The following is a 15,176-nucleotide window of genomic DNA, read 5'->3' on the forward strand; positions in this document are numbered from 1 at the left end:
GCCTCCTCTATTCCAACTCTCCCTTATACAATCACATCCTTCCTGTAATACAGTAACCAGAACTGTATGCAGTATTCTAGCTGCGGAATAACTACTGTTTAATGTGGTTCCAGCATAATTTTCCTGGTCTTTCATTTTATGTCTTGGCTAATAAATAAATGTATAAAAGGTGTCTGGATATGCACCCCAAGTGCCATAACCTGCAGGGCTATGGACCAAATGCTGGAAAGTGGGATTAGGCTGGGTAGCTCACTTTTTGGCCAGCGCTGACATGATGGGCCAAATGGCCTCTTTCTGTGTTGTAAACTTTCTATAATTCTATGCCTTCTTATCTAGTTTTCCTGATACCTCAGGAATCTGTGGACTTACACTCCAGGTTCCCTCTGTTCCTCTGCACCTCTCATTGTCCTATCATTTACTGTGGATTCCCTTGCTTTGTTCCCCCCAAAATTCATTACCTCACATTTCTCCGAATGGGATTCCATTTGCCACTTTTTTTCTCACCTGACCAGTCCATTGATATCTTCCTGCAGTCTACAGCTTTCTTCCTCACTATCAACTACACAATGAATATTTCTATAATCTATAAACTCCTTAATCATGCCCCTACATTTAAAACTAAATCATTGATATATACCATGATAAGCAAGGGACCCATTATTGAGCCCCACAGAACCCCACTGGAAACAGCCTTATGGGTCGCAAAAACACTGTCAAGCATTACCCTTTGCTTCTTGTAAGTGAGCCAATTTTGGATCCAACTTTTCTGACCAGTCTTCCATGTTGAAGCTTGTTGAAAGCCTTTCTAAAATCCATGTGGACTGTATCAAATGTGCTACCCTCATTTGTTACCTTGTTATTTCTTCAAAATATTCAATCAAATTTGTCATACACAATCTTCCCTTAACAATCCAGGCTGAGTGTCCTTGATTAAGCCATGCCTTTCTATTTGATCACATATAATGTTTCTTAATTTTTTTTCCCAACAATATTCCCACTATTGAAGTTAAGCTATCCCTTTCTGCCTTGTTAAATAGTCTTCTGACACCATGCCTAGAGCCAGAGAGGATTGGAAAATGATGGTCCGCGATTCTGCTATTTCCTCCCTTTCTTCTCTTAGCAGCCTATAATGTCTGCATCATTCCCTTCTTTTGTGAAAACAGATGTGAAGTATTCATTAAGAAACATGCATGCATCTTCTGCCTCCATGCACCAATTACCTTCTTTACTCTGATCTGTCCAGCTCTTTCCTTAGTTATCTTCTTGGTCTTTATGTATTTATAAAATATCTTTGGGTTTTCCTTGATTTTACTTGACAATTTATTTTGTGCTCTCTCTTTCATTTCGTAATTTTCTTTTTAATTTCACCCCTGCACTTTCTATACTCCTCTCAACTCTCTGCAGTATTGAGCTCATGGTATCTAACATCAGCTTTCTTTTTTTGCCTTATCCTACTCTGTTTGCTCTTTGACACCTGCAGGGAGTTTAGTTGGGTGGATGGGGTGGGGGGGGGGCTGGTGTCCGGATTTGCGAGTCCCACCTTTTTTTTCTGGGAACATATTTGTTCTAAACCCTAGCTCCTCCTTGACTACCTCCCTCCCACTGCTCTGACTTTGATTTACCTTCAAGTAGCAATTCCCAGTCCAGTCCGGAGTATTTATCAGATGCACCTCAATATGAATGTTCAGTGGTGGGAATGACAGAATGAGAGCTTACCTTCAACTTCAGCTCTACATCCTTTAGCACAAACTTGTGATCCGGACGGAACCTGATCGATGCTGGGATACTGCTCCCTGTTTCCACATTGTTCCACTTGCAGGTCAGTTTTAGGCAGCTCAGAATGTTCGGGGCACCTGAAAGCTCCCAGTCAAAGTCGAAGTTAAATTTTCCATTGTTTGAGATGACAAAATGGCAGCTAATATCATCATTCAGTTCCACCTGTGGGCAGATTGACAACAGTGTAAAAATCAGGCCACCCACACAATCTGTCTAAATTTGCCACGCCCATAGTCAGCAATGTAGCCTGTTGTCTGCCGAGTGACCTGGCTTTGTGGTAATAGTTGAGTGAGGGATATGTGAGGTTACTGATACTGGTTGACCACAATTCTGCTCCTGCTGAAGTCCCACAGTGGCTCATGGATGCCCAGTTTTGAGCTGCTAGATCTTTTCTGAGTCACACAACATGATGGAGGGTAGCCTCAGTGCGGAGACAGAACTTTATCATCACAAGGACTGTGAGGTGGTCACTCCTACCGATACTGTCATGGACAGATGCATCTGTGATAAGTAGATTGGTGAGGACAAGGTCAAGTAGTTCTTTTCCTCTTGTTGGTTTTCACACCATCTACCATCTACTGTAGACCCAGTCGATAACGAGAAACTATTTCCTCTGGTGGAGGTGTCCAGAAGAGGCAGCAATATTAACTAGGCTGATCAGAGGTGATGTCAGGAAGCACTACTTCACACAAAGGATTGGGGAAATCTAGATCTCTCTCTCTCTCTCTCTCAAAAGCTGTTGAGGTTGGTGGGGGGGTGGGGGGGACAATTGAAAATGTCAAAACTGAGCTTGATAGATTTTTCTTAGGCACAGGGATTAAGGGTTATGGAATCAAGGCTGGTAGATAAAGTTGACATACAGGTAGGCCATGATCTAATTGAGTAGAAGGGCAGGCTCAAGTGGTTGAATGGCCTCCTCCTGTTTCTGTGCCCAAGGGTTACACACAAGTGATCTTCTTAGTCTTTATGTATTTATCTTTGGGTTTTCCTTGATTTTTGCTAGTTGCTAGAGGGTAGGGAAATAGGCCCACAACTCAGGACCACCCTACACTGATTGGAATGAGGTAGACTGGCACTGGCACTGGCTAAGGGGTTTCTATTATCTTTTTTATGTGGCATTTTAACTCAGACATTGTGCAGTTTAAGATTCAAGTGTTAATAATTATGTTCATAAAACACACAGAGGGATTTTACTTGGACACATTCACCAATGTGCTGTCGAGGTCAAGAAACTTTGCACAGGCGACCTCTGTCAATCAGGCCATGGGATGTCTGGCATGGGAACGGAGCAAAGTCTCTGTGGCACAAGAAGTGCTGCGACCATCAGATTAGGCTAACCCACAATGTAGGGGAAAGAGTAGAGGGCAATTCACTCAGCATCTCACCCACAGCATTCCCAACAACTGATATCTCTCAAAATTCCCAGCAACAGGCATCCCTCACCATGACAAGCTCAAAATTATCACTAATTCCTTTGGAAAATACGGTGGTGAAATGCTAATTCTTATTTTTAATAATACTAACAAAAGGTTGCACACACACATAGACACCGACCCACACACATATTTTATATATATATATATAGTGAGTTGGAGATGGTGCAATGACTCTTCAAAGCAGTGAGGATGCTGCTAACAGGTATTTGAGGTGGAATTCAAGAGAAATGGGAAGAAAGTTTAGAGCATAATATCAATAAAACACAGAGAGAAAGAGACTAGAAAGAAAGTCTTAGAGAGAGAAATGTTTTTGGTGATACAGGCTCAAGCTGTCCCAGAAAAAATGTTACCTTGCGTCGGGTATAAAAGAGCTGTGAGATCAGACGGTCAGATTGCACAATTATTTACCTTGTAGCTGCTATCCAGTACTAACCTCTCCGAAAGAGATCTCATTGATAGTCTGATGACTGAGTTCAATCACTATCCCATCACCACCTTCACAGGTCACTGTAGCGTTCATGCTGTATCCTTGCATCTTGATATTTAAGGTCAAAGGTACTGTCTTTGCCTTCACATCACATGAAATGTTCCAGTTCACATTTCCATCAGTTTTTGCAACACAGGAGAAGATAATGGGCACACTGTGAGTGAAACAGACAAGCATCAGAAGTATGGAAAACAAAAACAGAATTACCTGGAAAAACTCAGCAGGTCTGGCAGCATCGGCGGAGAAGAAAAGAGTTGACGTTTTGAGTCCTCATGACCCTTCAACAGATGCTGCCAGACCTGCTGAGTTTTTCCAGGTAATTCTGTTTTTGTTTTGGATTTCCAGCATCTGCAGTTTTTTGTTTTTATATCAGAAGTATGGACATTGTGCATTTCCACAGGCAATGTAGAGTTCACTGTGCGGTTACAGACAAGGTACAGTTCACTGTGTAGTTACAAACCAGGTACAGTGCACTATGTGAATGCAGACCAGATGCAGTTCACTGTCAGTTTACAGACTAGGTACAGTTCACTGTGCGGTTACAGGACAGATACAGTTCACTCTGAGGTTACAGACCAGGTACAGGTCACTGTGCGGTTACAGACCACATACAGTTTACTGTGAGGATACAGACCAGATACAGTTCACTGTGAGGATACAGACCAGGTACAGTTCACTGTGAGGTTACAGACCAGGTACAGGTCACTGTGCGGTTACAGACCAGATACAGTTCACTGTGCGGTTACAGACCAGATACAGTTCACTGTGAGGTTACAGACCAGGTACAGGTCACTGTGCGGTTACAGACCAGATACACTTCACTGTGCGGTTACAGACCAAATACAGTTCACTGTGAGGTTACAGACCATGTACAGGTCACTGTGCGGTTACAGACCAGATACACTTCACTGTGCGGTTACAGACCAGATACAGTTCACTGTGAGGTTACAGACCAGGTACAGGTCACTGTGAGGTTACAGACCAGGTACAGGTCACTGTGCGGTTACAGACCAGATACAGTTCACTGTGCGGTTACAGACCAGGTACAGGTCACTGTGTGGTTACAGATCAGATACAGTTCACTGTGCGGTTACAGATCAGGTACAGGTCACTGTGTGGTTATAGACCAGATATGGTTGACTGTGTGGTTACTGACCAGGTCAAGTTCACTTCAATTTAGACACCAGGTATAATTCGCTTCAGTTGACGTTTTGTTCAGCTAGGGGAGGCAGTGGTATAGTGGTATTGTTGCTTGGCTAGTAATCCAGGAACCCAGAGTAATGCCCCAAGGGACTCAGATTCAAATCCCACCATGGTAGATGGTGGCATTTGAATTTGAAAAAAATCTGGAATTAAAAGTCTAATGATGACCATGAAACCATTATCAATTGTCATAAAAACTCATCTGGTTCACTAATGCCCTTTAAGGAGTGAAATCTGGCGTACAAGTGACTTCAGGCCCACAGCAATGTAGTTGACTCTTAAATGTTCTCAAGGGCAATTAAGGATGGGCAATAAAAAAACACACCAGATATAGTTCACTTCAGTCTACATGCCAGATACAATTCACTTTGTGGTTACAGACCAGGTACAGTGCACTGTGTGGTTACTGACAATGGAACAGTTCACATCAGTTTATGCACCAGGTACTGTTCACTTCAGTTTACAGACCAGGTACTGTTGACTGTGTCATTACTGACCAGGTGCAGTTCACATCAGTTTACACACCAGGTCCAGTTCACTTCAGTTTACAGACCAGGTACAGTGCACTTCAGTTTACAGACCATATAAGATTCACTGTCAGTTTACAGACCACATACAGTTCCATGTTAGGTTAGTACTATGTAGAATTCAGTCTGGACAGTTCCTGCTTCACTGATGTTACTTTGCTCCAAATGTGCTGGCTTTGCTCTGAGGAAGTTCTTGGCTTGGCTTCCAATTCCTGGCTGTTGGAAAATCTTCTTGTGAATGTGGAGGTTAGAAATATTGTTGGCTTTGGTTTTCCCTGTGGTTCATAGTTCTCTATGGTTCATTCATGAAAACTGGGACCTGGGTCAGGTACTGCACTGGGCATGAGCCGCATGAAGTTGGATCCAGGCAGAGCCGACATCATCAGGAGGAAAGTTTGTGTTTGTAATAAATGTAATCTTCCCCAGTCCTGAGGGCAAACATTTGATTGAATTGCTGCAAAATGTTGCCAAGTTAGTGCTGTGGCACAACTCCCAGTTCTATTGTGTCTTTGCCTAGGATAGCTCAGCTTGTAGAATATATCACTTGGGAAAGGAAGCAAGTCCCAAAATCGCAATGAGATAAATGACTGCATGACATAGATGTTGAGGAATAATTATCAACCAGGATGTCGGGGAGAAAGCTCATGCTTTTTTGAAATAGTGCTACATGATCTGCTTTAGTACCTCCAACCATCCAACACCCCCTCAGTACTGCACAGGAGTGTCACCATGGCTTATGTGCTCGGGTCTCTGGAATGGAAATGAACCCATTACCTTGTGACTCAGAGACAGGAGTGCCATCATTGAGCCATGGGGCACTCCTAGCTATGAAAGATTCTGGGCCTCAAGTCATGCATCGTTGGAACTAGAGGCTCAGGAATATGAATGGGGGAGGGTGGGTGATTGTGGATCCATTGGGAGTACTGAATCAGTGTCATTCATGGAAAATTGCCAAAGAATTCCCTGGATCAAGGCTGAAAAAACAAAGCTTAGCATCATCCCAAACAACAAGACACAATCCTATAAAAGCCAACAAGCTTGAGTGTTTCTACTTTAGCCACAGAACCAGCCAAGTTCCGATAATTATACCTAGATCTTCATGGGCAGAGCTAATGATCCCCATGCTTGACAACATTAACAGTGGAGTAATGTGGTTCATTGAACTGCTCATTGGGTTTTGAACTCTGGCTGATTTTCATACCTGCTGTGAGGGAGAACAATGCCCTCCATCGGCTCCACAGTGAGTTTGGAGACATATCCCTCCGACTGCAGCGTGTCCTCTCTGAAACGGAAGCTGAATGGACTCGCCTCTTGATTAAGCATGTTGACAGTCTCGTGTGCTCTGTGGCCTGCAGGTAACACAAAGAACAGGATTGGTGCTGGCAGCCAGAGGCCAGTTAACATTTTTATGACCCAGAAGGGAGCCATGGCATTCTGGCAGCTTTGTGAAGGGCACAGTTTCTGGTTTGAAGAATGTGCTTTCTTCCGTGAAGTGACACAATATGCATGTGTATTAAATACCTCCAGTACCCTGCATCTATCTTGGATTTTGCAGTGTTGCCACTCAAATAAGCATTTAACATTGCGGCACTGATGTTAATGTTCACAATCTAATTGCTATCTATTTATTAATTTCTCTCTCGCCTTCCTATATCTTTTGTTTGTCGCATCCTACTGACATCTGGTTAAGGGGACGGGCTGTAGAACTGCTCCCAGGCCAGTAGGCAGGCCACTGAATTACATGCAGGGAATCAAGGAGTCCCCTACCCCAGCTCTCTCTCACAGTGGGACATACCAGGCATTTACTCAGGAGCAGTCTCCTGCTTTTATTCCAGATGCCTAGGGCAGGATTTTCCACATCTGCCTGCCTCTGCAATCTTCCGGTCCTGCCACAAGTCAATGGACTTCTGGCTGGGGCACTGCCTCACCTGCAGTGGGTCCTGCTTGCGACAGGGCTAGAAAATCCTGGCCTTAATCCCCCTAAAACTAACCCCTGGTAAAATCTGAATCTGTCCAGGACTTGGATGCTGTTCCCTGAAGCTCTTCCTGCCTCTCTCTCTGGGCCCTGATTAACAACTCAGGTCCAACAATCCAGGCCATGAGGGCCATTAGTTAAAGAAATGCTTCGTAGATGAAACTAATGGAGGCTGCATTGCCAATTGTATTATGAAGTGAAAAAATTCAAACATACCTATCAGCACAAATTTGTAGTTGATGTGGGAGCGGTCGAAGGAGACTGCTGGTTCACTCATATTGCCACATAACAGGAAGGGTACGGTGATATTATGTTCTGGAATGATGAAGCTCCAGAATGATTCAGTGATGTTCAATAGCTGAGGAACAAACTGAAAGCTGACCTGGAGAAAAGGACATGCAAGATTCATAGTGATGTGATAGGGCTGATACCATCACTGCTGAAATCTATTCTAATGCCAACAAGCATGCTACGTCAAAAATATCATTCTTCAGGCTCAGAAAATACAAGTGGAATCAAAAAGATGTTGAAGCTGCTTTTCAGTGGGTTCTAAAGCCAGGCAAAACATTTTCATTATTAACTACCATTCTCTCCACTTATTTACTGCAACTGGGGGTGGAATTGTCCCAGATTTGCACTAAGTGCAGTAATGGGCGGATAAAATGATGTTTTACCGGCCGGCCACAATGGCGGGTTTTCACGCCATATCATCCCAAACCCGTCACATTATTTATGTATTCCGGGGAAACACACCACTTCCATGGTGGGCGGGCTCTCATTCGCCCACCCACCATCACCTGGCTGCTGCATCACGCCGGGCGCCATACTTAAAATCCAGCCTCAAGCACACATCTCAGTGCTTCCAAACCACCACTGCTGCACTGAAGACATGGCCCTGAAACTGAAGACTGCAGTCCCCAGGTTCAGTGACATGTCCCTCGAGCGCCTTTTGGATGCTGTGGAGGCCCGCCAGGATGTCCTCTACCTCTGCTCTGGCCACAGGATGGGCAGCATCAGCACTAACCCGGCTTGGTAGGCAGTGGCGGTGGTGGTCAGTGACAAAGCCCTTCAGAAGAGGACAGCCACCCAGTGCTGCAAGAGGATGAATGATCTTCTCCGTTCTGCCAGGGTAAGTCACTCTTCTCATCACTCTCAGCTCACACACTCACAAACCCATCACACATCCACAGGGATCTCACTCACTGTCAGTTCAAGGGACATCACCATTCACTCTCTCACACTCACTGTCGTTGTCTTCATCCCCTCCATGGGACCACTCACCAACCATACAGGCCAGGCATACTTATCATCTGGCCTGGCAGGCATCCTGCCTATGCTTTCTCCGTCTCTATTCATGCAGGACAAGCTGGCACACAACAAGAGGGAGGGGTCGCAGACTAGCAGCGGAATGCCTGAAATCAAGGTCCTCATGGAATTTGAAAACAGAGGCATCCAGCTGGTCAGCAACAATCTGGACCGGTCCTGTGTTGATCATGAGGTCGGCAGTGCTCTACCAAGTGAGGGTCCAGCAGTGCAACATCCATCAGACAACCATGCTGTGAGTGATGTGTCCTGTTTCACAGGCCACTGCCATGCACTAACTATCTATCCTCGCTTTCACAGGCACATCTGCTAAACAGCCGACAGAATCCTCAACCCAGGGCCTCCATTCAAGTCCCAAAGAAACCTCTGAAGAGGAATTTGGAGGTACCTTCTCTGAAGTCCCATCACAGCGCTCACCCACACCCTCCACCAATGCAGGGACACACAGCTCGGTGGGACCTAGCTTTAGAGCAGCCCCGGGATCACAATCTGGTGAGTACATTGCACCAATTGATCCGCAGCAGATGGAGGCAGGGACTTCCAAGGTTTCTGGTACTCAGAGGACTGCTGAAGGCCAGAACTTTGCTAAACCTGAGTCAGGTGATCAGCCTCTGGACTCGGTCATATCACAGTTGCTGGGGCTGCAAAAGCAAGCTCGGGAACATCAGGAAGGGATGTCCACTGCACTTCACAATTGCAAGGCGCCTTGGAGGAGTCCGTCCACCTTCACTGAGGTGATAGCACTGGCATGCCAACGTACCAAGGTCAACGCTGGTAGGAGTGTTGGAGCCTTTGGTCCAGGACTTCTCTCCTGCGCTGCTGCATGGGCTCAACTCCATCGCTGATACCACAGTTGGCCTCCAACAGTATGTACACAAGAGGGGTTCCGGACAGCTCAATCTCACTCTAGCTACCCCTGCTCCTCAAGGAGTCAGTCTGGGTTCCCTGGGCACCCACAGGGAGGAGGATCAGCAGGTGCACACTCCAAGCCCATCCATCCAGGTGACTCCAAGCGTGTCCAGCCCATCCCACTCCTCTCTTCCTGTGACCTCAGCAGCTCTAGCTCAACAGCTGAGGAGTGTGCCACTGCCGCAATGCAGGACCCAGAAAGCCGGCTGGGGCCCTCCAAGTCTTGGCCCTCCAGCGGACGCCCATCAAGGCCATCACAGACAGGGCATAGCAATCAGCAGGCTGCCTCCATCTCCGCATAGGCTACCTGGGAAGCACCAAGGCAGGGTTGGTAAAGTTAAGGAGAATTATTTGCACAGCCTGGGCACCGGTGTTAATCACTTGTACATATGGTTCACTATTGTCAATAAAATCCTAAGAATGTCACCTTGCCTATGGCTCCTTGTTATGATGAGCAGTGTCCTTGTCACTCAGATGTGAAACCTTTCTGCACAAGATAAAGGCAGGTGCAAATAATTCTCCTTAACTTAACAGGAGCATTTTCATAGAAGGTATTTGCACTGCCATAGCCAGGCTGGAGTCAAACGTTCACAGATGCAATGTGACGATCTATGGGATCACCTCAATGCATGTCATCATCCTCCACAAATCTAGCAGCTATGATGGCCTCCCGACCACATCTGCCTCGTCTGGCCATTGCGAGGGCCTCATCCTTGTCATCATCACCTCTGAGGACCTCCTCACCCTCATCCCCATCATTGTCTTCCTCATTGGAGGAGGCGTAGAGCTCCTCCATCTCCTCCTCAGCCAGCTCCTCTCCCCATTGCAGTACCAGGTTGTAAAGGGTGCAGCAGATGACGACGATGCGTGACACCCTCTGTGCACTGTATTGCAGGGCTCCACGAGACTGATCCAGGCACTGGAACCGCATCTTCAGCATCCTCGTAGTTTGCTCCACCAAGTTGCAAGCTGCAGCATGAGCCTCATTATAGCTTCACACTGCTGCATTCTGAGGCCGCCACGTGGGTGTCATCAGCCACGGCCTCTGCGGGTAGCTCTTGTACCCGAGCAGCCATTCCTGCAGCTTCTGTGAATCTTGGAAGACTCCAGGGTTCTGTAACTGACTGAGTATTTAGACGTCGTGCACACTCCTTAGAAACTGTGCGCACACCTGCAGGGTGCGTTTCTGGTGGTCGCACACCAGCTGCACATTCAGCGAATGGAACCCCTTGTGGTTGATATTGAGTGTTGCAACAGAGATCTGAGCGCCACGTGAGTGCAGCAGTCAATCACACCCTGCACCTATGGGAAGCCCGAGATCAGGGCGAATCCAATTGCTCTTGCATCCTGCCTGTCCAGGTCCCGCACGAAATGCACAAAGTTGTGTGCCCTCGCAAAGATGGCATCCATGGCCTCATGGATGCATTTGCGGGTGAAGACTTATGAGATCCCTCAGAGTTCACCCTTGGAGACCTGGAAGGATCCCCTTGTGCAGAAATTGAGCACCGCAGTCACTTTCATGGCCACTGGCAGTGGATGCCCTCCATGTCCCCATGGCACGAAATCCTGTAGTAACTGGCAGAGGTGACCGACCAGTTTCCTAGACATGCGCAGTGTCTTCGGCGACACTGGTTCTCGGTCATTTGCACGAATAACAGGCAGCATCTATAGATCCTGGGTGTCGCTAGTGCCAACCAGCGACAGCTCGCTGTGGCTCTTTGGTGGTGTGTACGAGATCTCTAGCCGCCCTTCTTCTTTAGGTTGCTGCTCCTGCCTCTGTGCAACCAGGTGCCTCAGTCGCTCTCTCCTCTGTTGTCTTCACTTTCTGTAGGCCATTAGGCGTACAGCTAATTCACCAGGCTCCATGATCCTGATGTACTCCTGCAGGATGAAAGAGAGAGACAGGTGGCTAGCATGGGTGTACTAAGAACCTGTCCTGGTTAAGTGTAAAGGCCACTTAATGCTTTTCGGAGAGTGCTGGCCACCACTTGGATTATTGCGCTGCATGGCTGCCCAAAACCCCAACACCTCCGCCCCAGTCCACCCGGCCGATTGGTGGCAGATTTGCCCATTGGGCTGCAGGCTGTGCTGTCAGCGGGGCACAGGCATTCTCCTAACCCACACTACAAAGCTGCACTGTTAGCTTGAGCCTTTGGGGAGACTGGTCCAAACCAGGATGCTGACATTGCAAGAGGCTGTAAACGCCTCCAGCAGTGACTGCTCCATGGCCAGTTTAGTAAGGAGATTGTATTTGTGTAGTTGTCCACCTGTTATGCAGTCCACTAAAATGCTCATGACTTTGTGGTCTATGGTGGGGATTGAGGGTGAAAAGATTTGGAGCACTTGGTGGCACTTTGATGCCTCTGTGTTGCTTGAGTGGGCAGGCAAGCTTGAAGCCCGACTTTAGTCATATCAATGTGGCTGCGCCTGAACTGTCTGAGTTACAGAGGGATGGTCATTTTATGCTGGTTTCCCTAATGCATGGCCACTTCCATCATCCACCCTACCACCAACCCTCCGCCCTGAATGGTTATGGGCTATATTCAACGGCAGGCCTTTGCCCCCAACACCCCCTCAAGACACCTCAACAGCAGGGCTGCACTTGCCCCCTCCCACACAAGTTGCCTCAATGGCAGGGCTGCCCTTGCGTACCCAACCCCCCCCACCCCCACCCCGACAACAAGTCGACTCAACTGCAGGGCTGCCCTTAACCCCGACCCCCCAGCACACCTCAAACTTGAAGTCCAACAGGTGGCCCTGGCAAGCAGTGCACAACGTTACTGTGTACTCACCTCTGACTTCCCCTGAAAGTGCAGGCCACCATGTGCACGTCGCTTATGTGCTGTTGTGAAACACGTTGGTGTGCTGATGTGGACTGATAATCCAGTTGGGGGGTGGGGAACGATTCAGGCGGGCTGGCCTGATAATTGATAGGCTGATGTATTACAATGAGGTTCCCGACATCCAATGGCGGGAAATGCGGCTGCCATCAGTGGGCTGAGCGGACGATCGCAAACTGGTTTCCCGCTGTCATAAAACCAATCGCACCATATTGTCTGCTCACAGCACTAATCACGCCCGATGCCAGCTGGCACAGAAAAATCCATACTGAGTCTCATTCTTGTGGCACAGCACATTTCTCCCACTCAGAATGGCCAAAAATAAATGAACTATTGCACAGTTCCTGACATTGTTGTAGATTATATCCGAACCACTGCAGAGCTTTTAATATTACGTTACAGATAAAATTGCCTCTTTACAAATTAGACTAGTTAGTAATTATCATAATTAGGCATTTTGTGGGTTTTTATTAACTTGACCCTGGCTGTGATACGGGCTGATATTGGGCCAATTTGTGATCTAGGTTTACTAAACAGCAAATCTGGAATAGCATAATTAAGTCATGCAATAACTAGTGGTAATTTCAATCAGTGGTTTGTACAATGGGTTTCATTCATAAAAATATAGAATTTGAGGTCCCCCTGGTGCCTCATTTAGTAAGAACAAAGTGTAATGTAAAGTTCATGCACAGTTCGGGGAGGTCTCCAGTTCAGTCTGAGGTGTGGGCTGAGTTAGCTAATCTGAATCAGAGTGACATTAAGGGAACTGCAATTGGGATCAGTACTCCTGGACTGGGTTCCTGCTTCTGATTGTTGGTTAGTGACCTCTTTTTTGAAGGCACCTTTGTTAGAGCAGTCCTCCAGTTTCTCATCTCAATGGTTGTTTTCCAGATGAGCTCCAGGACTGAAATCAGGTGTGGCATTCTGAATTTTATCCCAGCTTGCTTTATTCTAGGGATCGAACCTGGGACTTTACTGCGCTGAGCAGTTCAATGCCAGTGTAGGTGCTCAGTGTAGCGCAGCTCAGTTTGTTTTCCAATTGATAAACTATAACATTGATAAATGGGAGAAGTACCAATTCCACTTCTGTTGACCAGAACCACTTTCATGTCTGATATACTGAGTTTGACTGCTCCTGCTGCACAAACGCTCATCCACACTTTTGCTACCTCCAGTATCTACTATCCCCATCTTCTTCTTGCCGGTTTCCCATCTTCTATAAACTTCAGCTCCTTCAAAGCTCTGCTGCCCTAACTTGCACCTTTTATCATCACCCCTGTTCTCACTGACGTACATTGGCTCCTGGTCCAGCAATGCCGGGAATCTAACATTCATATCTTTGTGTTCAAATCCAGCCATCGCCTGGCCTCATCCCTAACTTTGTAACCTCTACCAATTCTAAAAGCCTCCAAGGTATCTGCACTCATCTAATTCTGCTCTCTAGCTCATTCCAAGCTTCCTTGCCTTTCACCGGTCCAAGTAATCTGGTGTTGAATTTTGTCAGGTTTAGGCATCTGTCAAGTATCTTGGGATGCTTTACTAAAGGCCCTGTATAAATGTATGCATTTACAGAGTAACAGTAGTCTTTGAACTAACCTCAGTCTTCTTCCCAGCTGATATATAGCCATTTTCTGTCAGGCAGAAGAACGTTGGCTGCATCCGTACATCCGGTGCACTCTCAGGTACCCACTGGAAGGAGTAGTCACTGTTTGTTGGATTCATTATGTAGAAGGATCTGAGAAAAATAGAGACATTTGTTCCATTCTAAGCAGCTGTTACTGTGACCATTATCCATTTTTCATGTAATATACAGTATAATTCAGCACCAATATAATCGTTAGCCCCAATTCACCCAGCTAATAAATTAGTGATGCAGTTGAAGTTGCCCCTTAAACAGATGGTAATAGGACGAAATTGGGAGACACCATGAGCTAGATAACAGCATTTCCTACAGTATAACAGTGACTACACTTACAAAGTACTTCATTGGCTGTACAGTACTTTGAGATGTCCGGTAGTTATGAAAAGTGCTGTTCAAATGCAAGTCCTTCTTTCTTTGCTTTCATCCCAGGGAGCCATGTTCAAATTCAACTCAGAGATATAGCAGGATTGAGATGGCAAATGGAAAGGTATCAGGCTGGATTTTTGCAGAGTCGTGGAGACTCTGGGGACCTTTAAAACTGGTGATGGGGTCGGGATCCGGAAGTCCTGTCCCCGTTTGCAACAGATCCCATTTTTGTTGGTAGGGGAAAAGGGGTGCAGTGTGCCTCACATAGGCCAGAATCCCGAATTCGGTGGTTTGAGTTCAAACACACTATTTCTGCTGGACCGAGGGCTTTATCCCATGGTGTGGGAGTCACAAATTTATGTAGGAGACATAAATGCTCGTGAAGTCTGCATAAGGTCTGTAGAACTGTCAAGTGGTCAAGTTATTTAAATCCCAGCCTTTTAAAATTTTGGGAAAAAAACAGCCTGCCTCTTATTCTACTTTTAAGATGGTGAGTTTAATATTCACTCAAGTAGTGCAGGGGAATGTAACACTTTCCTTTATAGTTTCCACCCAGTGCCAGCAACATCCATTCCCACATCAAGATCTCCTTCTGAACCAGGTATGGTGGGCTGGATTCTCACTCTCAAGTGATTCCACACTATGGGATAAAGCCCTTGATCTAGCAGAAATGGTGTGTTTGAACTCAAACT

At 46.5% G+C, this 15,176-nt stretch overlaps 1 protein-coding gene across 1 annotated transcript in view; it reads right to left on the reverse strand.

Annotated features, from left to right (window-relative positions):
* The window catches only part of LOC121280027 (hydrocephalus-inducing protein homolog), a 127,244-nt gene that overhangs the window by 93,435 nt on the left and 18,633 nt on the right, over nt 1-15,176 (reverse strand). The window contains exons 6-10 of the mRNA XM_041191655.1: nt 14,073-14,211; nt 7,621-7,786; nt 6,631-6,778; nt 3,646-3,853; nt 1,717-1,938 (exon numbers count right to left, since the gene is read on the reverse strand). Of these exons, the coding sequence (XP_041047589.1) occupies nt 1,717-1,938; nt 3,646-3,853; nt 6,631-6,778; nt 7,621-7,786; nt 14,073-14,211 (883 nt within the window). The remainder of the gene's footprint in view (nt 1-1,716; nt 1,939-3,645; nt 3,854-6,630; nt 6,779-7,620; nt 7,787-14,072; nt 14,212-15,176) is intronic.

The sequence above is a fragment of the Carcharodon carcharias genome, chromosome 7 (genome assembly GCF_017639515.1).
Source record: "Carcharodon carcharias isolate sCarCar2 chromosome 7, sCarCar2.pri, whole genome shotgun sequence".
NCBI lineage: Eukaryota > Metazoa > Chordata > Chondrichthyes > Lamniformes > Lamnidae > Carcharodon > Carcharodon carcharias.